Source organism: Eumetopias jubatus, unplaced genomic scaffold, assembly GCF_037043125.1.
Source record: "Eumetopias jubatus isolate StellerSeaLion01/CBP00866 unplaced genomic scaffold, mEumJub1_p1.0 scaffold_2, whole genome shotgun sequence".
NCBI lineage: Eukaryota > Metazoa > Chordata > Mammalia > Carnivora > Otariidae > Eumetopias > Eumetopias jubatus.
In genome coordinates, this window is record NW_028274808.1 from 135,660,967 (window position 1) to 135,685,442 (window position 24,476).

The following is a 24,476-nucleotide window of genomic DNA, read 5'->3' on the forward strand; positions in this document are numbered from 1 at the left end:
GCTGTCCGCTCTGAAAGTTTGTTTTCTCTGTACCTCCCCTGAGCTCCTTTCATCAGAGACAGGACAATGCACAGCATTCTCACTCCAAATCTAAATCTTCTAAAAATGGTGAAAAGGAAAGGAAGGGGCACCTGGGTGGCTCATTAAGTTAAGCGTCTGCCTTCAGCTCAGGTCATGATCCCAGGGCTCTCTGCTCAGCAGGGAGTCGGCTTCTCCCTCTCCCCACCCTCCCCCTCCCCCTCCCCCCCTTGCTCACTTTCCCTTCCTTTCTCTGAAATAAATAGATAAAATCTTTAAAAATAAAAAGGAAAGGAAAATGTGGGATATTCCCCCTCAACTCTACATAAATATACACTGCAAGGCTTCCAAGAAATATAACTAAGGATCACATGGCATAGATATATTCCACTTTGGGGACAATCTAGATCCTTGATATGCCTTGATATACAGAAACCCATCTTTCCAAAGGCCAAGGCAATTATATAGCAAAATTTCCCGATGCCTTGATCCCTCCGTCTACAACCAGCGAACAAGCGGTGAGCTAGTTTTGTAGAATTATCAAGGACTGCCCCCTCCTCACCCACCACTGGAGACTCAAGATAGCTCAGAATCACTTCTGGTTTTAAGGAAAAGAGCTTAAAGACTAACCCCATTCTCTATAATACTACAATGCAGATGAATGACTAACCTACGGTTACTAAATGGTTAAATGGGATAATACATGCATAGCGCCTGTAACAGTGCCTGGCAGACAGCGCTATCCCAGAATTGTCTATAATTAAGAGCACGACCAGATGTTCTAGCTGCAGGCTCTTACCATCCCACAAGCTCACTGCCTCTTGATTACACAAACTCCTCTGAACTGTCTGTCAAATTTAAGGTTTTCATTTGTGTAATGCATGAATGTCCCTTAACTCTGAGCACGGTTTTAATTTACATTCTTACATTTGGCGCTTGGTGCCCTTTCCGCTTTAAAAAGGAAACACCTGCCCGCAAATCAGTATTTTGGTAGGTTTTACGAGGTTTCCTTTTTTTCTTGCTACAACTGTTCCAAGTGAGTAAACACTATCCTTGTTCATTTATTAGAAAAGCTGATAATAGGAATTCCTCTTAACGCTAAGTGTCTTGGGGAACGCCGCCCCCAAGGTTACAGGGACCTCGATAACACTCCCTCGGCGTTACTAGAAACGCTCGGACCACATCGCCACTCAGACCCGGTGGACGTGGACCGTCACTCACTGACGTCACTGCGCAAGCCTGCCGCGACCTGACGCCAGGGAATGACCTCAGGCCGGTGCGGGGCCACGCCCTCCCAAGCGCCATGCTGGGCGTTCGCGGCGCGGCCGTCGCGCGGGGCCTGCAGGTCCTGACGCACTCATGGCGGCGGGACTCCCGCGCCCTGGTCCTGGCGCGTGCGTGTGGCGCGCCCCCCACGGGGCACTGGCAGCCTTCTGCGGGGCCGGGACCGCGCAGGCGTCGGCTCAGCCTGTCGGCCGCAGCGGTCGTGAATTCGGCGCCGCGCCCTCTGCAGCCCTACTTGCGCCTCATGCGGTTGGACAAGCCCATTGGTGAGTGCGGGCGGACGGGCCGGAGCGCGCGGCGCCGCAGGTCGGGGAGGCTGCGGGCGTAATGGAAACGAAGGCGCCCGGTACTCTCCGGACACCCGGACTCCGAAGTGGCCCCCCGACTTTCCCATTCCCCTGAATCCGGGGTGCTCCCGGCGAGCAAAAAGTTGGCTCATTCCACAGTCCTCATTTAAACAGTGCATCGAGCGGAAATTCCGTTCTCGTGCCCCTTTATTTACAGTATGGAAGCACTTCCACATTCATTGTTAGAGCCTTCCCATTATTCTGTAAGGCTCCAAAGCAAAGAACTAAAACTGTAATGACGTTGAGGAAAGCAGAGCCAGACCGGGTGAACCATATATGGGACATTTCTATCTAGTGCCTACTGTAGAGCCTGGCGGTAGTATCAAACGAATTGCTACCACATCGCCTAGTCTCAGGTACTGAAAGATCTCTGGAAACTCCCTGCTTCCAAGGAACTCCTAGTCTAGTTGAAAAAGACAAATTATTGGGTGAGCTAGGAAAGTAGGAGATCAAATGTTAGTGGTACAGAGGGCAAGTGCTACAGTTAAAAAGAGTAGTTACCATGGATCTCCATTGCTAGAAAGTGTCAAGAACAAATTGGATCTCAAAGAGCAGGTAGATTTTGTAGAAGAGAGAAGAAATCTTGATGGGTGGGAGAGATGTTTTTGCAAAGACTCAAGGGTGGAGAGGTGAAACGCCAAGGATATGAGCTGATCTGGAATGGCCAGTGGGTGTAGAAAACACTGAGAGGCAAGGCTGGATAAGACCGAAGAAGGATGGACAGTGGGAAGGGAGGGGCGGAGCCTGGATTCCAGGAACCTAGATGATGGCCATTTGCCTGGCAATGCATGGAAATCCATTAGGATGCCTAGATATAGTCACTCCACCTCTGCCCAGCCAAGACCCCAAATTAGGTCTTGCTTATGGTATTCTAGATTTATGCACTACTTATTTGGGAGCAGAGCACTAGTGTTAAAACAATTAGCTATTAAAGTATAAAAGCAAATTAAAAGCGCAGTCCTGCCTTCACAACCCCTTGTATTTTGGGGCCAGATGAAAGTTGATAGGCATACATTTCCAAGCCCAGTTCTCATCTGAAGCGTAACTATAATCCTGTTTTGGTCTCTGTGTCACGGAGCAACAGTATAGGCCTACAAACATCCAGGACGGATCAACAGCTGCCATTATTCCCATTTCCACAAACCTCTGGCTTTTACATTAGTGGCTAAACTACCCCACCACATAATGAGAGGCTAGCTACCAAGAGGTTATGAATAAAGCTCTGGAATCAGACCTCTTCATTTCTCATCCATAAAATGAAGATACTAATAGTACTGTCTTTATAAGGTTGTCAGGAGAATTCATTTATACATATGTGTGTGAAGTCCTTAGAACAGGGCCTGCCATAATAAGTGCTCAAGAAATGTTAGGCATCAGTACTTGAGAAGTGGGAATTGAAGAAGACTGGGTTAACAGTTACGTATGTTAAGAGGATACCAGCCTGCCTGCCTTAGTTCTAAATAAGATGATGATTACAGGGTTTTTTAGACAATTTACTAATAGTACTATGTTAACAATTCATTCAACAAACATTTTTTGAGCCCCTACTATATGCCAGGGACAATAAATTGACAGTAGAATTGCAGGTTTGATATTTTTTTATTTAAATTATTCTTTCATGGGGCAATTTCACGTTCATTGTTTTACTTTGTTGAAGTTGGATCTTGTTTTTGTAAGCCAAAGTGGAATTCATTGTTTTTCAGAATGGATTACAACTTCTTTCAAATGTGTCACAAACCATGGTATTTCAGAAAGTTTCAGCAGGTGGCACTCTTTACACTAAATTGGTGGTGTAATTTTTGTTTTACTGCATTTATGGGTGATTATGTTGTCTTGAAGATAATATGCAATTAAAAGAATCTTAGGTTCTATTTTCACAGGTTTTTTTGGTCTGCCCACCACCTCCTCTCAGAACTTGTTCAATTTATTTCATCTCCCAGAGAATTTTTCCTTTTTCTACAATAGACATTTCTTTCTGAAATGCATCCTCGTTACCTCTGCGTCCTTCTTCACGGAGGAGAGAATAATGAAAGTACCAAAGGGAAGAGGGGCAAGAACTGTGGCTGAGAATCAGGAGCGCAAAGGAGCAATAAGAACTTAAGTGTATGTAGAGATTTAGGTATGCTGAGTGATAGTATTGGCCTTAGACAGACTAGAGCCAGGCTACGTGAGTTTAAATTTGAACTCTGCCACTTTTTGCCTTTGTGATCTTGGGCAAATTACTTCCTCTGTGCTTAAGTTTTTGTATTTGTTAAGTGGGTATCATAAAAACTGCCTATCTCATAGATTAGTCATGAGAATCAAAAGTGTTCAGTGACAGCACCTGGGACATAGTAACAGGTACATGTTTGCTCTTACTGTTTTTGCATCGTCACCAGTATCCTTTGCTAATAACAGTTCTGAGGTAGATAGTCTTTCCCCTCATTTATACATGAAGAAGACTGAACCTTAAAGTTTAATATACTTTAGTGTCTAGCATCACTCCATTTCTTAGTGGCAGACATCAAACTGAATGTCTGACTTTCCCCTTCATTATAGGAAGCCCCCCTCATCTATAGGAGTGCCCTACAGATTCCTATAGGTAAGTGAATATAGTACCCGTAATGTAGACTGATGGCGAAGGAAATTTTGTTGCTAATGCAAAAATGCTGTAGGTGACTACACATCTTTTCTCTCCAGAATTCTTTTTTTAAATAGTTCTAATTGCACCAGGAAAATCACGCCTTTGAAGTGGTGTTCTTTTGTTCCTGTCAGGGCAGGGTCACTCTGTCCCTCTGAGCTATACTGGTAGATCCAGGAAAAAGGAAGTAAACACTTAACCTCTCTGAGCGTTTGCTTCCTCATCTGTAAAATAGGAACAGTACTGGTGCCCACTCTGTAAGGGTGTGGTGGAGGATTAAATGAGTCTGTGTGCATAAAGCATTTAGAATAGTAGCTAACATTTCAGTAGATGTTAGCTGTTGTTGCTTTAGTTTTCTATGGGACACACCAAATAGGAATCTGTTCAGGACAACCTGAATCTGAATTCGAGTCTGAACTGGCCCTTTCTTGTTTTCAGCCTCTCCTTGTCTTTTCTGCTGTGTCCTCCGTGGTCCCTCCCCCAGTGACTTGGGTGGCGCTGTTATTTATGCCTTTGTAGGACCCTGTATTTGCCCTGTTTTTGAATTGATGTATTTTATTATTGTTTAACCGTGTTTCTTCCTTTTTATTTATAAGCTTCTCTCCCTTAGTCACTGTTGTATTCTCAGTTCCTGTATGTGCTTTAAAAATACTTATAAATGAATAAAGCTTAAACTTACAAAGTTTAAATATGATTATAGGCACTTTGTCATTTAGTCATTTTTATATAAGATCTCATCTTTATTTAGCCACATCTCCTTTTTCTCTGATGTACCTAAATTGGGAAGTAAAGATCAGAATTTATCGTAATAGGCACCATATCCAAACACTTGTTGAAAGACTTTCTTTTTAGAATATCAAAGTTTACATGTGAAATCTCTTTTCTGTACAATCTATTTGGTTTTAGCTTAATTTCATCTAGTTTAGGGGCTAAGTACCAAGAACTAATGCCATCTGAGCATGGAGCTGCAAAATATTTAAAAAACAGTAGGTTAATGACCTCCTTCCTGCAGGACCATTTTTCTTTTATTGTACTAACAATAGAAGAAAGTTTTGCTAACCTTTTTTTAGCAGATAGTATATGCATATGATACAAAATTGAGAAAGTGCAAAGGTGTAGAGTGAAAACTAAGTCTTTCTCCCCTGTCTCCCAGCCACCCAGTTGCCCTCCCCAGAGGCAAGTATCAGTTTCTGCTGTATCCTCCCTGACATGGCCTATGAATATACTGACATTCAAGTGTATGTATTTGGTGTTTGGGGATGCATATGCACGGTAAAAATAGTTTGGTTGCCCTCCATAGGGGTGGACTGCTTTGTAACCTCATGAGAAATGTGTGAGTATCTGACTCCCCAGGGTGTGTTGTCAGAATCATTCTGACATGTGAAAAATGTTACCTCGATATAATTTTGATGTGTTATTCTGAAAGTTGATCTTTCATATAAATAAGAGTCATTTGTATTTCTTTTTCTGTGAACTTCTGTAATCTTTTTGGTCTGTTTTTCCGTTGGGACTATTGATCTTTTTTCAGTTTCTAGGAACCCTACGATTTGGGCCAAAGATATGAGTTGTTCATTTACTTTCCCAGTTTTGTCATGTGTTTTTTTGATTTTGTGTTCTTTACTTCTTTGGGATGTAGTGTTTGAACAAAGGAAGACAGTTAACTAACTCGAATGTGTACCTTTTTTGTCTTTTTATTTTTGCTTAGGCACCTGGCTGCTGTATCTGCCGTGTACTTGGAGCATTGGGCTAGCAGCTGAACCAGGTTGTTTTCCAGATTGGTACATGTTATCCCTCTTTGGCACTGGAGCTGTTCTGATGCGCGGAGCAGGCTGTACTATTAATGACATGTGGGACCGGGACTATGATAAAAAGGTAGTTTCTTCCTGAAAAGGAATAGGGAGGCTCCTCTCAATTCCGTAGAGTGACATGGTGGCATCACTTTTGAAGTCCACAGGTGGCAAAGGATCATTTAGTGGACTCACTGAGATCCAGCATGAGAAGTACCGTTTTTCAGTTGAGTAGCTGGTATTGCACTGTGCATCGCTCGTCCTTTCCTTTCCTCACACGAGAGCGGCCCTGCAGGTGGGGTGTGTACTTCATTCTTACAAAATTAATTAGAATTTAGAAGGCCAAGGGAAGGATGTTAGGAGCAAAGTGAAAAGTTCATCCTGAACCTTTGCGCATCCAAAAGAACAGTTGCTCTTTCCTTTGAGATATATACTGGAGTTGTAACTATTCTTCTATAAATCAAATCTTAATTAAAATAAGCCAAGGAAGCCCCTATTAGCATTTGCTATAATTGTTTCTTTAAAAAATGTAACTTTTGTTCTTTTTTTCTCCTTAGAAAAATAGTACTTATTTAATCTGAAAAATTCAGACAGTACATAAATAGAAAGTATGGAAAGTGCAAGTCTTTCTTTTTTTTTCTTTAAATTTTTTATTGTTATGTTAATCACCATACATTACATCATTAGTTTTTGATGTAGTGTTCCGTGATTCATTGTTTGCATATAACACCCAGTGCTCCACGCAGAATGTGTCCTCTTTAATACCCATCACCAGGCTAATCCATCCCCCCACCCCCCTCCCCTTTAGAACCCTCAGTTTGTTTCTGAAGAGTCCATCGTCTCTCATGGTTCGTCTCCCCCTCCGATGTCCCCCCTTCATTCTTCCCCTCCTGCTATCTTCTTCTTCTTCTTTTTTTTTTTTTTAACATATATTGCATTATTTGTTTCAGAGGTGCAGATCTGTGATTCAACAGTCTTGCACAATTCACAGTGCTCACCATAGCACATACCCTTCCCAATGTCTTATCACCCAGCCACCCCATCCCTCCCACACCACCCCCACTCCAGCAACCCTCAGTTTGTTTCCTGAGATTAAGAATTCCTCATATCAGTGAGATCATATGATACAGGTCTTTCTCTGATTGACTTATTTCACTCAGCATAACACCCTCCAGTTACATCCACGTTGGTGCAAATGTCAAGATCTCATTCCTTTTGATGGCTGCATAATATTCCAGTGTGTGTGTGTGTGTGTGTGTGTGTGTGTGTGTGTGTGTGTGTGTGTGTGTATACACACCACATCTTCTTTATCCATTCATCTGTTGATGGACGTCTTGGCTCTTTCCACAGTTTGGCTATTGTGGACATCGCTGCTATAAACATTGGGATGCACATACCCCTTCGGATCCCTACATTTGTATCTTTGCGGTAAATACCCAGTAGTGCAATTGCTGGATCGTATGGTAACTCTATTTTCAACATTTTGAGGAACCTCCATACTGTTTTTCAGAGTGGTTGCACCAGCTTGCATTCCCACCCACCGTGTAGGAGGGTTCCCCTTTCTCCGCATCCCTGCCAACATCTGTTGTTTCCTGACTTGTTAATTTTAGCCATTCTGACAGGTGTGAGGTGGTATCTCATTGAGGTTTTGATTTGGATTTCCCTGATGCCGAGCAATGTTGAGCACTTTTTCATGTGTCTGTTGGCCATTTGGATGTCTTCTTTGGAAAAATGTCTGTTCATGTCTTCTGCCCATTTCTTGCTTGGATCATTTGTTCTTTGGGTGTTGAGTTTGATAAGTTCTTTATAGATTTACAATACTAGCCCTTTATCTGATATGTCATTTGCAAATATCTTCTCCCATTCTGTGGGTTGTCTTTTGGTTTTGTGGACTGTTTCTTTTGTTGTGCAAAAGCTTTTTATCTTGATGAAGTCCCAATAGTTCATTTTTGCCCTTGCTTCCCTTGCCTTTGGCGATGTTTCTAGGAAGAAGTTGCTGCGGCTGAGGTCGAAGAGGTTGCTGTGTTCTCCTTTAGGATTTTGATGGACTCCTGTTTCACATTTAGGTCTTTCAACCATTTTGAGTCTATTTTTGTGTGTGGTGTAAGGAAATGGTCCAGTTTCATTCTTCTGCATATGGCTGTCCAATTTTCCCAAAACCATTTGTTGAAGAGATTCTTTTTTCCACTGGACATTCTTTCCTGCTTTGTCAAAGATTAGTTGACCATAGAGTTGAGGGTCCATTTCTGGGCTCTCGATTCTGTTCCATTCATCTCTGTGTCTGTTTTTGTGCCGGTACCATACTGTCTTGATGATGACAGCTTTGTAATAGAGCTGGAAGTCCAGAATTGTGATGCCACCAGCTTTGCTTTTCTTTTTCAACATTCCTCTGGCTATTCAGGGTCTTTTATGGTTCCATACAAATTTTAGGATTATTTGTTCCATTTCTTTGAAAAAAGTGGATGGTATTTTGATAGGGATTGCTTTGAATGTGTAGATTGCTCTAGGTAGCATTGACATCTTCACAATATTTGTTCTTCCAATCCATGAGCATGGAACGTTTTTCCATTTCTTTGTGTCTTCCTCAATTTCTTTCATGAGTATTTTATAGTTTTCTGAGTACAGATCCTTTGCCTCTTTGGTTAGATTTATTCCTAGGTATCTCATGGTTTTGGGTGCAATTGTAAATGGGATCGACTCCTTAATTTCTCTCTCTTCTGTCTTGTTGTTGGTGTATAGTAATGCCACTGATTTCTGTGCCTTGATTTTATATCCTGCCACTTTACTGAATTCCTGTATGAGTTCTAGCAGTTTTGGGGTGGAGTCTTTTGGGTTTTCCACATAAAGTATCATATCATCTGCAAACAGTGAGAGTTTGACTTCTTCTTTGCTGATTTGGATGCCTTTGATTTCTTTTTGTTGTCTGATTGCTATGGCTAGGACTTCTACTACTATGTTGAATAGCAGTTTTGGTAGTTGATACATCTCTAGGAATGCATCCATTTCTTCCAGATTATCTAAGTTGCCCATAATATGTTCTTATAATTGTTTGTATTTCTTTGGTGTTGGTTGTGATCTCTCCTCTTTCATTCATGATTTTGTTGATTTGGGTCATTTCTCTTTTCTTTTTGATAAGTCTGGCCAGGGGTTTATCAATATTGTTAATTCTTTCAAAGAACCAGCTCCTAGTTTCGTTGATTGGTTCTACTGTTCTTTTGGTTTCTATTTCACTGATTTCTGCTCTGATCTTTTATTATTTCTCTTCTGCTGGGTTTAGGGTTTATTTGCTGTTTTTTCTCTAGCTCCTTTAGGTGTAGGGTTAGGTTGTGTATTTGAGACCTTTCTTGTTTCTTGAGAAAGGCTTGTATTGCTATATACTTTCCTCTTAGGACTGCCTTTGCTGCATCGCAAAGATTTTGAACAGTTGTGTTTTCATTTTCATTTGTTTCCATGAATTTTTTTAATTGTTTAATTTCCTGGTTGACCCATTCATTCTTTAGTAGGATGCTCTTTAGCCTCCATGTATTTGAGTTCTTTTCGACTTTCCTCTTGTTACTGAGTTTTAGTTTCAAAGCATTGTGGTCTGAAAATATGCCCGGAATAATCCCAATCTTTTGGTACCGGTTGAGACTTGATTTGTGACCTAGGATGTGATCAATTCTGGAGAATGTTCCATGGGCACTAGAGAAGAATGTGTATTCCGTTGCTTTGGGATGGAACGTTCTAAATATGTCTGTGAAGTCCATTTGGTCCAGTGTGTCATTTAAAGTCTTTATTTCCTTGTTGATCTTTTGCTTAGATGATGTGCATTTCAGTCAGGGGGGTGTTAAAATCCCCCACTATTATTGTATTGTTGTCAATGTGTTTCTTTGCTTTTGTTATTAATTTCCTTATATAATTGGCTGCTCCCATGTTAGGGGCATAGATATTTACAATTGTTAGGTCTTCTTGTTGGATAGACCCTTTAAGTAGGATATAGTGTCCTTTCTCCTCTCTTATTACAGTCTTTGGTTTAAAATCTAATTTGTCTGATATAAGGATTGCCACCCCAGGCTTTCTTTTGGTGTCCATTAGCATGGTAAATGGTTTTCCACCCCCCTCACTTTCAATCTGGGGGTGTCTTTGGGTCTAAAATGAGTCTCTTGCAGATAGCATATCGATGGGTCTTGTTTTTTAATCCAATCTGATAGCCTGTGTCTTTTGATTGGGGCATTTAGCGCATTTACATTCAGGGTAACTATTGAAAGATATGAATTTAGTGCCATCGTGTTGCCTGTAAGGTGACTGTTACTGTATATTGTCTGTGTTCCTTTCTGGTCTATGCTGCTTTTAGGCTCTCTCTTTGCTTAGAGGACCCCTTTCGATATTTCTTGTAGGGTTGGTTTCATGTTTGCAAATTCCTTTAGTTTTTGTTTGTGCTGGAAGCTTTTTATCTCTCCTTCTATTTTCACTGACAGCCTAGCTGGATATAGTATTCTTGGCTGCATATTTTTCTCGTTTAGTGCTCTGAATATATCATGCCAGTCCTTTCTGGCCTGCCAGGTCTCTGTGGATAGGTCTGTTGCCAATCTAATGTTTCTACCATTGTAGGTTACATATCTCTTCTCCCGAGCTGCTTTCAGGATTTTCTCTTTGTCTCTGAGACTCATAAGTTTTACTATTAGATGGGGTGTTGACCTATTTTTATTGATTTTGAGAGGTGTTCTCTGTGCCTCCCGGATTTTGATGTCTGTTTCCTTCACCACATTAGGAAAGTTCTCTGCTATAATTTGCTCCAATATACCTTCTGCCCCTCTCTCTCTTTCTTCTTCTTCTGGGATCCCAATTATTCTAATGTTGTTTTGTCTTATCGTATCGCTTATTTGTCGAATTCTGCCCTTGTGATCCTGTAGTTGTTTCTCTCTCTTTTTCTCAGCTTCTTTATTTTCCATCATTTGGTCTTCTATATCACTGATTCTCTCTTCTGCCTCATTTATCCTAGCAGTTAGTGCCCCCATTTTTTATTGCACCTCATTAATAGTGCAAGTCTTTCTTATCTCCTCTTCCAAACCCCCAGAGAAGCTTCATTTAACAGTTTGATGCATTATGTTTCTCTGGATTATTTTCTGTGCATATTCTAATGCATGTGTATAATTATTTCTTCCTCAACACACAGTTATTTTCTCAAGGGAAGCATCCATCCTGTTTGCCTTTTATCCTAGCGACTCTCCCATAAAAAAGTATGAGATGATTCATTAAATGCTTGAGTAAATAATCAAATAAACTTTCAATTTAAAAGAAACCCATGGTGAATTATATAAAATACATAATCTTATATACATGTATATAAAGTGAATAATCATCCTTGTTTGCCTTTCATACTGATCTAAATTTTCCTTTAGCAAGACACACCTGTAATGATTTTTAGTTTATAAGAACAGTATCACAATGCCTTTTTTAATTAAAAAAATATTTATTGAATACTTGCTGTGTGTGAGGAATAGTGATAGGCTTTCAGAGATTTCATGGATGAAAGACAGTATTCCTGACATTGCAGTTTCATAGTTACACTCCAGCAGTACTCTTATGAGAGTGGTGTCCACAGGGGAACTTACTGAAGATCCCCTATCTCAGTCGAAGGGAGCAGAGAGAACTTTCCAGGGGGGTGACTTATGAACTGTGTCAGAATAAGATGGCAAGAAAAGGGTGGGCTGGAGAGTGAAGGTGGCTCTGGGCAGAGGGAACAGCGGATAAAGAGGCATGGCTGGGAGATAAACTATAAAGTTTAACAACTGCAGGGCTGTGGTTTGTGTGTCGCTGGAGGATAGGATTGTGGCAGGTGGCAGGAACTGATGCTGAACACATCTCTCTACCCCGCTGACCCAGTTGAGATAAGTCGATTCATTCCAGGAGATGCATACTTGCTTGATTTGGGGTTCATAATTCTGCATAATCATATGATTGAGGCTTCTGGTATATATCACTTCAAAATAATTCTTGAACATGTTTAGAGCAGCTAATGTCAAAATCCTGGTTGTAATATTTTATTGAACTGTAAAGTTTTGCAGATGTTACTCTTGGGGGGAACTGGATAAAGGGTATGTGGGATCTTTATATTTTTTAAAATGCAAAGATGTTTTTTAAAAACTGCATGTGAATCTACAGTTATCTCAGAAGAAAAAGGCTAATTAAATAAATAATATATTCAAACCAACCAACTTTTAATTAACAAAATCTGACCATTTTCGTTTTCCCTTAGGTGATTCTTTTTCTCCTTAGGTAAAAGGTTATTGATTAGATACCTTTTATCTCCCCTATGACATTTTTCTCTGATTAGAAGAGTCCAGATTCTATATACACATATAACAAAGCTCTTAAATGAATGTTTTACAGCTATTGAGGAGGTTTTGCTAACATGACTTAAAATGTTATGTGCCTCTTTCTTTTTAAAATCTAATTTCTTTTTTTTTTTTAATTTTTGTTCAGTTTATTTAAATGGAAGAAAAAAAAAATCAGTTCACCCATTTCTCCCACGCCACCCCTCCCCAGCCCCTGCCTCTGGCAACCACCAGCCTGTTCTCTTTTTTTATAAGCTTGAGTTTTTGTTTTGTTTTGTTTGTTTTAGATTCCATATGTAAGAGAGATCATACAGTATTTGTCTTTCTATCTGACTTATTTCACTGAGCATAATGCCCTTGAAATTGATCCATGTTGTTGCAAAATGGGAAGATTTTTTTAATGGCTGAATAGTATTCCATTTTGTGTATATGTGTGTGTGTGTACAACAGTTGTTTTGTTTTTTTTTTAATCCATTCATCCATCAGTGGACACCTAGATTGTTTCCATATCTTGGCTATTGTAAATAATGCTGAACATGGGGGCACATACATCTTTTGGAATTAATATATTCATTTTCCTTGGATAAATACCCAGATGTGGAATTCTGGATCATATGGTAGTTCTATCTTTAATTTTTTGAGGAACCACCATACTGTTTTCCACAGTGGTTGCAACAATTTATGTTCCACTAATAATGCACAGGAGTTCCCTTTTCTCCACATCCTCACCAAAACGTACTTCTTGTCTTTTTGATAATAGCCATTCTAATAGGTGTGAGATGATACCTCATTGTGGTTTTGTTTGCATTTCTCTGATGATTAGTGATGTTGAGCATCTTTTCATGCATCTTTTGGCCATCTATATGTCTTCTTGGAAAAATGTCTATTCATGTCTTCTGCCCACTTTGTATTCGGATTTTGGGGGTTTTTTTTGTTTGTTTGTTTGCTTTTAGTTATATGAATTCTTTATATATTTGGATATTAACCCCTTATTGGATATATGATTTGCAAATATTTTCCCCCATTCAGTAGGTTGATTTTCATTTTGTTGATGGTTTCCATTGCTGTGCAGAAGCTTTTTATTTTTTTTTATTTTTTTTTTTAAAGACTTTATTTATTTATTTGAGAGAGAGAGAGAATGAGAGATAGAAAGCATGAGAGGGAAGAGGGTCAGAGGGAGAAGCAGACTCCCTGCTGAGCAGGAAGCCCGATGCAGGACTCGATCCCGGGACTCCAGGATCATGACCTGAGCCGAAGGCAGTCGCTTAACCAACTGAGCCACCCAGGCGCCCTGTGCAGAAGCTTTTTAGATTGATGTAGTCCCACTTTATTTTTGCTTTTGTCGCTTTTACTTTTGGTGTCAGATCCAAAAAAATCATTGCCAAGACCTGTGTTAAGGGGCTTACTGTTGTTTTCTTCTAAGAGTTTTATGGCTTTAGGTCTTATGTGCAAGTCTTTAAACCATTTTGAGTTAATTTTGTGTATACTGTAAGATAGGAATCCAGATTTATTTTTTCGTATAGCTGTCCAGTTTTCCCAGCACCATTTATTGAAGAGACTGTTCTATAGTTTTGGCTCCTTTGTCATAAATCAGTTGACCGTAAATGTGTGGGTTTATTTCTGGGCTGTCTGTTCTGTTTCATTAATCTGTATGTCTGTTTTTATGCCAAAATCATACTGTTTTAATTACTGTAGCTTTGTAGTATAGTTTGAAATCAGGAAGTGTGATGCCTCCAGCTTTGTTCTTTCTCAAGATTGCTTTGGCTACTTGCAGTCTTCTGTGGTTCCATACAAATTTTAGGGACATCTATTTCTGTGAAAAATGCCATTGGAATTTTGATGGGATTGCATTGAACCTATATATTGCTTTGAGAGGTATGGACATTTTAGCAATATGAATTCTTCCAATGCATGAGCATGAAATATCTTTCCATATATTTGTGTCTTTAATTTCTTTCATTAATGTCTTGTAGTTTTCAATATACAGGTCTTTCACCTCCTTGGTTAAATTTGTCTCTAGGTATTTTATTCTTTACTGCAATTATAAATGAGATTGTTTCTTGTTTTTTGTTTTATTTTTTAAGATTTTCTTTATTTGACACACAGAGAGAGATAGCTAGAGAGGGAACACAAGCAGGGGGAGTGGGAGAGGGAGAAGCAGGCTCTCAGCTGAGCAAGGAGCCCAATGCGGGGCTCGATCCCAGGACCCTGGGATCGTGACCTGAGCCAAAGGCAGATGCTTAACGACTGAGCCACCCAGGCGCCCCGAGATTGTTTTCTTAATTTCTTTTTCAGACAGTTCATTATTAGTGTAAAGAAACATAACAGGTTTTTGTATTTTAAAGGACGAGTTAAAAAGCTTGGCCAAGTTGTAATGCGTATCTCAACAGTTTCTTAAAGACTGTATATCACTAAGGATATGTTTGTGGCTCAGGGTTTTGCTTAGTATGTTAGATAATAAGTAAATTGCTAGTATATTAAATGATAAGTAAATTGTTATTCAGGTATGAGTTAAGTGTGTTCTGTTGATGTTGTGTATAATCTACCAACCCTGTGATAAGCATTAGGTCCATAAACATTGAAATAATCTCAACATACAGGTATTAATGATTTAGTTTTATTTTATTTTATTTTTAAGAAATACTTATTTCAGAGAGAGAAAGAGAGAGAATGAGTGGGGGAGGGGCGGAGGAAGAGGGACAAGCAGACTCCCCACTGAGCAGGGAGCCTGATGCAGAGCTCCATCTCAAGACCTCTAGATCATGACCTGAGCCAGAGTCATATGCTTAACTGACAGCCACCTAGGCGTCCCAGTGATTTAGTTTTATAAGCTATGAGCAAATGGTTTCATTAAAAACCACATAGAATATGTTTTGATCATCATATTATATCATTTTTAGTCTTTTGATGGAGTACTTGTTTATTTTCAGCTTTCGAATTTAGCCAGGTAATTATCACTACTGAAGGGACAGTGTAATCTGTGGTTAGTAGTGTGGTCGGGGGACTAGACAGATAGTGCTGCCCACTGTCCATGACCTTGGAAAGTTACTGAGCCTCCGCTAAAACAGATGGCAAGAACTTGTGAGTGGCTAAAAGTCACGGTTGTTATAAGGATTCAATGGTGTGATGCACACATAGCTCTTAGAACAGTAGCACATTGTAAGCACTCGTGTACTAGCTGGAATAATCATAATGTTCTAAAACAAATACAGGACATAAATATATTTCCAACTAAAACTATAGGGACCAAATCAAAGATAAAAGATCAAGTCTGGCACTCTAACCAAGGTGAGTCATTATAGTTTTTGACAAACTGTTTTATTGCACAGTGAAGCATGCTATAAAATGGGTCAGCAAATTTTTTCTATAATAGGAACAGATAGTAAATATTTTAGTCTTTGTGGGCCATACCATCTTTGTTGCAACTATTTGATTCTGTTGGCACATGAGAGCAGCCATATACAATATGTTAACAAATGGGTATATCTCTGTTTCAATAGAATTGTATTTATGGACACTGAAACTTGAATTTCATATTATTTTCATGTGTCATAATACAATACCCTTTTTTTGAACTGATTTTCAATTGCCTAAAAAAGTAAAAACTATTCTTATTAGCTCACAGGCCATATAAAAATAGGCAGTAGGCTGGATTTGGTCCATAGGCCATAGTTTGCTAACCCTTGACATAAATCAAAATCAAAATGGAAATCTGTTATATTAATAGTTTCAACATTTATTGCATACCTGTATGCTTTAGATACTGCATTTACTCTATGAGGTAGTGCTCTTGTTGCCTCTTTCTCTTCTTCTCCCTCTCTCTTTCTGTTTTTCTTTTAACAGGTAAGTAACCTGAGTCCAAGAGAGGTTAAGTAATTTGCCAAAATTCACACAGCTGGTAGGTGATGGAACTGGATTCACATGCTGGGCTCTTGGATCCCAGATCCTGAGTTCTTCTAACAATGTTGAAAATTTTGGTTATGCTTTTTTATGCTTCAGTTTAGAATAATCACATTTCATGATCTTTAGACAGGAAAAGAACAACTAATTTATCTTATTTGTCCCCATAATAGCTCTGTCTGTTCATATTCTTATATTGAGTCTGCCCTTTATATTTGGGTACAATTAATATTAGATTATAGATCCATCCTTAAATAGCCTGGCAAAAGCACTCCCATTTTCAAACCCAGGTAATCTGTCTTCTTTCTTTATTTACATTTGATTGCTGATTGCAGTGCTTCCTATAATCAAAACATTCACTGCAATTTCCTCTTTCCTTAGAATTACCATTATTATTGTCTCTCTTTTCTCTGTAGAAATTAAACATATACTTGCTAATAAGCTGGGTAGCTAACTAGCCAGATAAGGAAGTTGCTTCATTTTGTGTGTTCAGAGATGGAGATGGGAGATGGAAAGAAAGGAGAATGAGTGGTGGGAATTTTTAGTGCTTTCAAAGCTCTGTTTTAAATATGAAGTTTTGATTTTTGGCAGTGTTTCCAATGTTGATTTCACTTTTTATTCATATTTTTGCCTTAGTGCCTGCCTTGGGCCATTCTCTTGATTACATGTTTACATCCATGATTGAACCATTACATGAGGCTAAGGTATGTGTTTTTATGTATTAAGGTTATAAGAACAATGAATCGCCCAATAGCAGCTGGAGACATTTCAATTTTTCGATCCTTTATTTTCCTCGGAGGACAGCTGACCTTGGCGCTGGGTGTTCTTCTGTGTCTGAATTACTACAGGTATAGTAAATGTGTTTTTCAGAATCACGTATAAAATCTCTCTTTTGAAATGGAGAAAGTAGGAATAAATAAAATTGAAATATCTTTATCACAAAATTGTTTATTGGCTCCTTATGGAGCATCTGTAAATTAGCAAGTATAAAGAAATCACCACATGTCGTAAAATCAAGAATGCTTTCAGCCAAAGGAATGAGAAGATCAGCATTTAATTTATTCTGAACCACCGTTATACTTCCGTTACGTGTTTCCTAAGAAACACATGTCACTTTGATAGCTTTTCCAGATGCATACATGGATGTGTGTGTATACCCTTATGTATAATTTTATTTATCCTGACAGTGTCTGTAAATTAGATAGAAGTGATTATACTCATTTTGCAAAAAGATTAACCAGGTCTTTCCCAGAGTCACGCTCATAATCGATGACAGAGGGCAAAAGTGGAAGGATTCATTCCTAGATCTCTAATAGAGACAAAATTAAACTTTTGTGCATCTGATGGCTACTTATAAAGTATATAAATGAGGGAAAATGAGATAAAAAATAAGTGTCATTTTATAGAGACTAGACTTAATTACAAACTTTGCCCTGATAGCATCACATGAAAATGCGTTTAGAAGGTTTTTCCTGGAAGGACAGTGTTAGGTGAGCTGTGAGATACCTAAGAACACCTTATACTGTCATCCTTTTATAGATGCTTTATCCTCTCCTAGAGAAGTAACACCCATGTGCATATTGGGAGGGGGATCCTGACTCTAATTCTGTTGGGACACCTCCATTTACTAGCTGTCTTACTGTTGGAAAAACCACTTAGGCAGTGGCATATGGTGGGTATTAAGTTGGACTCTAGAGCCATCCTGCTCAGGATTCAGGTTTGAATCCTGGCCCTGCTACTGACTGGCTGGATGACAGTCAACAAATTACTTAATCTCTTTGTGCTTTAGTTTCCTCATCTGCAAAAAGCAAGTGGAATAAAACTGTCTCCCTCTTAGGTTTGTGGTGAAGATTATAATGAGTGAACCTGTGTAAAGCAGAACAGCGCCTAATACACGAAAGCAGCATATGTATTATTATTTTGTTCAATTGTTTTGTAACACTTAAAATATTTTCTAATCATCTTTTACCCTAATTAAAGTCTGGGAAAATAATTTTACATAACAAAAAATATAATTGAAGGTAAGTCATTTTCCAGTTAGTATTACTACTATTGTTGTCTTTAGTGATTTCTAAGAGATGGTGATACTAATCTTCAATGGCTTTTCTTGATTTCAGTATAGCTCTGGGAGCAGCATCCCTGCTTCTTGTCATCACCTACCCACTAATGAAAAGAATTACATACTGGCCTCAACTAGCCCTAGGTGAGCTTGAAATAACTACCAAGTATTTCCTTCAGTACCCTCAGACTTGTGTGTTTGTGTGTGTGTGTGTGTATGTGTGTGTGTGTGTGTGTGTGTGTGTGTGTGTGTGTATAATGTGGCAGAGAGAAAACGTCAAGTCAGTCATGAAATTTTCTAAACCAAGAATAGATTTTCATATTTAAGAGAGGGCAATTAGCCATTTTTATTGGCTAAGAAATTTTGCATACTGACTAAGATTCTCATTATTATTTTCTGAAATGCTCTTCTAAAAATCGAGGTATGTCGTGAAGAAAAAATTAACTGATTGGACCCTGCCCTTCTCTTTAGGTCACCGACCTGGATGCCCTGAGGACTTGGGGGAGTGGGGTAGAAAGCACAGTCAGGCAAGAGAACCAGGGTTAGTATGTGAAAGCTTAGATGGCCCATCTCTTTGAGGAGAAAGTGAGCCAATCTTGCCTCTGGCTCCCACAGTGCTCTGGTGTGGTGCTTACTCGTTTCACCAGCAGTAACTAAAAGAGAAGATACTGAGGGCTTTGTCTGTCCCCCCAGTTGTAAATTGTATATGCCTAACAGATAAAGCTCTCTTTGCCTTTGGATGGCCCAGTGTCTAGCATAGCACTTGGTATATCATGGGTATTCCATAAATATTTTTTTGGCAGAGAGAGCCAAAGGTAGAGAGGTAGGGAAATCAGAATCTATTGCAAAAATGCCTACTCCTAGAATAAGCTAGAGTATTCCTAGAACTATTCTAGTTGTTTGAGCTATTTTTTTAGTGAATAAAAGAAGAAAAGGGGTTTCTGAGAAGAGACACGTGGGACCCACTGAGTATGAGGTACCTGAAGGACTTGCAGGTAGGGACGTCCAGCAGACAGTCCAGTGTCTAGTCTCAAGTGTGGGGAAGTGAACAGGTTGCACAAGGAGATTTAGGAGCTGTTCACATGTAGATGTTTGTCTATAGTCCGCAGAGAAGATGGGCTTACAGAATAAATAAGTGTACCAGCCTATACTCTTGTTTCTGTAGCTTATGGGGGAAGTCCAGTCATAAAGGAAAGAACACAGGATTTTGACTCAGGTAGGTCTAAGTTGAAACCCCAGCTTCTACTACTCAATGCCTGTGCCAGGCACTGTACTAGGTAGAGTAAATGTTGTTCTCACGAAACCTCCTGTTTATCAGGGTGATGTGACTCTGTTACGTGTGTTATTTTAATTTCCCATTCATCTCTCTGAGCCTATCTCCTTTTTTGTGCAATGTAGCTAGTCACCACCATGGAGAGGTGAGAGAATTTCAGGAAGAGACATAGTAGAAAACAGTGCACAGAGCCTAATGCATAGAAGCACTTATTACGTGCTGATGCCCCCTCCTCTTTTGGGGAGTCTAAAGTGCATTTAGACTTGTCCTCTCTGTCTCACCATTTGTAGGGCTGACTTTTAATTGGGGAGCATTACTTGGATGGTCTGCTGTCAAGGGCTCCTGTGATCCATCTGTCTGCCTGCCTCTTTATTTTTCTGGAATCATGTGGACTCTAATATATGATACTATCTATGCCCACCAGGTAAAAAAAAATATCTTTTTTTCTTAACTTTAGTTTAGTTATTATTGTCATTTAAGAACTTTATTAACCACGCTTCCTTGGCACCAACAAAATATTTTTGTTTCATGTGTATATATGTTTACTAAAGAGATCAATTCTTACTTCCAAGCACTTAAACAGTCTTTATGTGCCAAGCATATCAATATTTTTGTTACAGTTGTTGTTTTGTCTTTTAAAGATTATTTGAGAGAAAGAGTATGGTGGGGGGGCAAAGGGAGAGGGAGAGAAGCAGACTCCCCTCTGAGCTTACAGTATGAAAGGAAAAACATACACTAACCCCACATTCATTATTTGGATTTGGTGCCCAGAAGATAGCCTATCAGATAGCTATCTGCCTGCTGGTAGGTGCAGAGTTCAGCATGTAGCCTCTGATAACACATGACCATATTTACAACGGTATGTGGAAATGCTTAGAAATTAAATTGCTGGAGGAGATCAGTCAGCTAGATGTGAGTGTACCACCAAAACCTAGCTCTACTTTATACAGAAAGGATTTGATGGGAGAGGCATGGAATAAATTGAGCTAGAAGTGAAATGTGAATGGATGTGGTTAGGTGGCAGTTGAGCATTTTTCTATATCTGTGATTTTAGCAACATTGAAACTAAAATGTATAGGAAATTGTTGAGATTTGAGAACTCTAATTAGACTTGAGTTTTACTTCGAATGTAGTCAGTGTGTTGTTACTAGTCATTAATAGGGTTATAAGAAGTACAACGACATGTGGAAATGGAGCTGGAAGATAATCTTCCAGCTTAAGTGACACTTAACTTCGATTCGGCCTGCACGTTCGTTCATTGCCAGTCAGCCTGTGTCTCTGAGTTACTGTCGGCTTTCACAGCTTATGTCCTTTGAAAGACACTTTCTTCTGGGATTAGGTAGTGGTGATGGTTGTACAATCCAAATGGTGAATTTTATAGCATGTCAATAAAAACCGGACAATTTCTTACTGCCTTCTGGTGTTAGGACAAAAGAGATGATGCCCTGATTGGTCTTAAGTCCACGGCGCTGCGTTTCCGTGACAACACCAAGCGGTGGCTCAGTGGCTTCGGTGTGGCGATGCTGGGGGCTCTGAGCCTGGTGGGTGTGAACAGCGGTCAGACCGCGCCCTACTACACTGCTCTGGCTGTTGTAGGAGCCCATCTGGCACACCAGGTTGGACCTTTTTCTTACCTTTCCCCCTCATTTTTCCTTGGTATAAATTTGTAAAAATTATTTAAGCAAAACAACCTCTGTGTTTACCAAGCAGGGTACTTCTTAAAACAACTACTTGGCGTATACTACCTTGAACCCTCCCCTCTCCCAACATGTCATCCATCCAAAAAATCAAGCTGAACTATTTTAGAGAAGTAGTCTAAAACTAAACCTAGATTTATTTTTTTTCCCTCTGATGTTTCTGGAATTTTGTCTGATTCATGTCTGGAAAATTTCAGCAGTGTCTGAAGGTTGTGGGTTGAGTTGAATTGCTCTGAAAGTAAACTGATCAACATAACTATATTTTTACTCTGCGGCCTTCAGTGATGGATATGGTGGTTAGCAAACTAATCATTCATAAGTTTGGGTCCCCCTGGCAGTAGCAACGAAGGCCAGATAAGACATGAAGTGCTAACTTGTCAGAGTTCTGCCTAGATAGAGGGAAACTGTCATTTCAAGATATCCAGCCAGCACCCACAAGCTTATATTGTGAATCTACATTAGTGACTTTTGTAAAATAAATGAACTAAATCTAATCTTAATGAAATAGCTAGCTTGTACATGGACTCTAGTTTTGTATCAGCGTTATTTTTATTTTCTTCAAACAGATCCAAAAAGATGTTAGCCTGTATGTAAATGATCTGTTGTATACAGATTATTGCAAATTACTTATCAGTGTAAGCAAGACTTGCATAGCAGTATGAAGGAAACTGAAATTCAATGTCCATAAAGTAAACCCCATGCCGTATCACCTTCAATGTTTTCTTCACAAGGAAAGCTAAAAGACAGGAATTGGTGATCTCCAGTATTCTCTAGATTTCACCACTTTCCTCCTCAGAATTTCATAGCATCCTCTCTTACTCATAACTCAGCTCTGTGGGAGTTGTCACCATCAATTGATTGTCTGATCAGGATAATGGATGTGTATCCATATTTAATAAAGCACTTGGATATTAGTGGAGGAAGGCAGAAATTACAAGGAAAACTATAAATACTGTAGAAATATTTGGAGCTCACCTTATAATTCTAAATGGCATTTGTGGTCTTCTCTCTAGTCCTTGTCACAATATTTTAAGATGGAATAGCCTTCTAAGCTTTGGAAAAAAAGGAGATCATGATGTTGTTTTTTTTTTTAAGATTTTATTTTTATTTACTTGACAGAGAGAGACACAGCGAGAGAGGGAACACAAGCAGGGGGAGTGGGAGAGGGAGAAGCAGGCTTCCCGCGGAGCAGAGAGCCTGATGCGGGGCTCGATCCCAGGGCCCTGGGATCATGACCTGAGCCAAAGGCAGCCGCTTAACTGACTGAGCCACCCAGGCGCCCTGGAAATCATGATGATTTAAGTCCGCAGGCCATATAATAAAGAATAGTTAGGGAAATGAGGGATGCTAATGCTTAATAAGCCTAGGAATGACTAAGACAGGGACATGGGACTTTTCTTGATACGTTTGCAGGACTCCTAGAGAGAAAAAGGAATATGTTTGTTCTAGGTCACTAACAGTAGATCTAGGTTGCCAGATCCCCTTCTCTGTGTGGGAATGGGAAGACTTACACAAGCATGGGGGTGTATTTGGTTATCATAAATAAACTGGGGAGGGGTCACCGCAGCCATTTAGTGAGTGGGGCCAGGTATGGTAAATATCTTTCATCACACTAGACAGCCCTGCACAGTAGGGAGTTGTCCTTCCCAAAGGTGACTTGTCCCCCTGTTGAGAAACACTGCTCCAAGGAATAAAGCTAGAATTGGAGGGTAGGAGTTGGAGGAGGCAGATTTTAGAACAGTCACTGTAACTGGTTTAGAGCTTTCTAAATAGAAGTAAAAATAGCATGGGTTGCTTCTCAGAGCATTCATGCACCCCTCGAGTGGAAGGTTTTAGGACATGGCTTGGATGATACCCAATGAGAGAGATGGTAGATTTTTCTATGCTGGGAAACAGTTTGGGGTACATTAAGGGCTTCCCATGGCTTAAAATCCTGTAACAAAGTGCTGTTGTCTTCTCTGTACTAATGTGTTTATTTATGATGCCAAAAAGTTTATACTAAGTGCTAATGCAGCATTGTGATCTTCTCTTACAGATCTACACTCTAGACATCCACAGACCTGAGGATTGTTGGGATAAATTTACCTCCAACCGAACACTAGGACTAATAGTTTTGTTAGGGATTGTCCTTGGGAATTTGTGGAAGGAAAAGAAAACAGATGAAGCAAAGAAAAGTAAAGATAGTAGAATAAAAATTAGCAAATGACATTGATCTAGGAGTCTTTAAAACAAAGTTTGGCAAAACACTCTCAGGTCTTGTTACCACATAATTAGATTTGAAGAAGCAGTCTTGCAATGTGTTAATGAATTAAGAACCAGAAGATGAAGACGTAGACCATATTTGCCTGGATTTAGTTCACGTATTTACTAGCAAAATCCTTCCCCTGTCTCAGAAACAAGGAACTCTTTAGGATTTGAGCGACCTTGAGTCTTCTGCTCAGGATGATTATGAGTTTGGGCACTTTAAAAGACACCTGATTTGTGTCTCATCTAAATGAATGAATGTAGGAAAATGGACTTTATTTTTAGGGAAAAGTAAAAGCTGCTGTAGAAAGTTGGGGTTTATTGTTCTTTGTTGTGACCTTTACTCACTACCAAAAGCTGTACTTGAGGAAACCAGTCTGTTTTTTGTATCTTTGGAGAATTTAAATAAGTAAATAAAAATTTTTATCTATTTTATCCATACGTACTTCTGTTGTTACCAGTCCTGGACGTTTACTTCACACCTCCAGTCTCTGTACCGGCATGGTGACCAGAGGTTGTGGGTTGAGTTGAATTGCTCTGAAAGCAAACCGATCAGCAGAGTCCCAGGGACTATTTTAATTTCTGTTGATATCTTTTTTTTATCTTCTCAGATTGTGATATATAGGATAATGGCATGTTGGCTCAAGTGTCCTAACAATTTCTTCCCTTGCCCCCTTCAGAATGTTCTCAACACAGCAGCCAGAGTGATTTCCTTAAAATCTATGTGAGGTTCTGTCATTCCTCTACTCGGAACCCTCCAGGATCTCCCAGGTTCCTCAGTACAGACTAAAAGTCCTATCAACCTGCCAGGCCCTTCGTGATGTGGCTTCATCTGCAGCTACTTTCCCACACCCCTCTCTAGCCCCGCTGGCTTCCTCACTGCTGCTCAGCAAGCTGGCGGACTTCTGCCCCAGGGCCTTTGCATGTACA

The 24,476-nt window shown here is 39.7% G+C and overlaps 1 protein-coding gene across 1 annotated transcript; it reads left to right on the plus strand.

Annotated features, from left to right (window-relative positions):
* The first annotated feature begins 1,311 nt into the window (after positions 1-1,311).
* On the plus strand, positions 1,312-23,981 carry COQ2 (coenzyme Q2, polyprenyltransferase). Its single transcript, XM_028124209.2, has 7 exons — positions 1,312-1,568; positions 5,975-6,141; positions 17,000-17,121; positions 18,391-18,476; positions 19,896-20,029; positions 21,033-21,221; positions 23,338-23,981. The coding sequence occupies exons 1-7, from the start codon at positions 1,322-1,324 to the stop codon at positions 23,506-23,508; spliced, it is 1,116 nt and encodes a 371-aa protein (XP_027980010.1). The 5' UTR covers positions 1,312-1,321; the 3' UTR covers positions 23,509-23,981.
* The last annotated feature ends 495 nt before the right edge of the window (positions 23,982-24,476 follow it).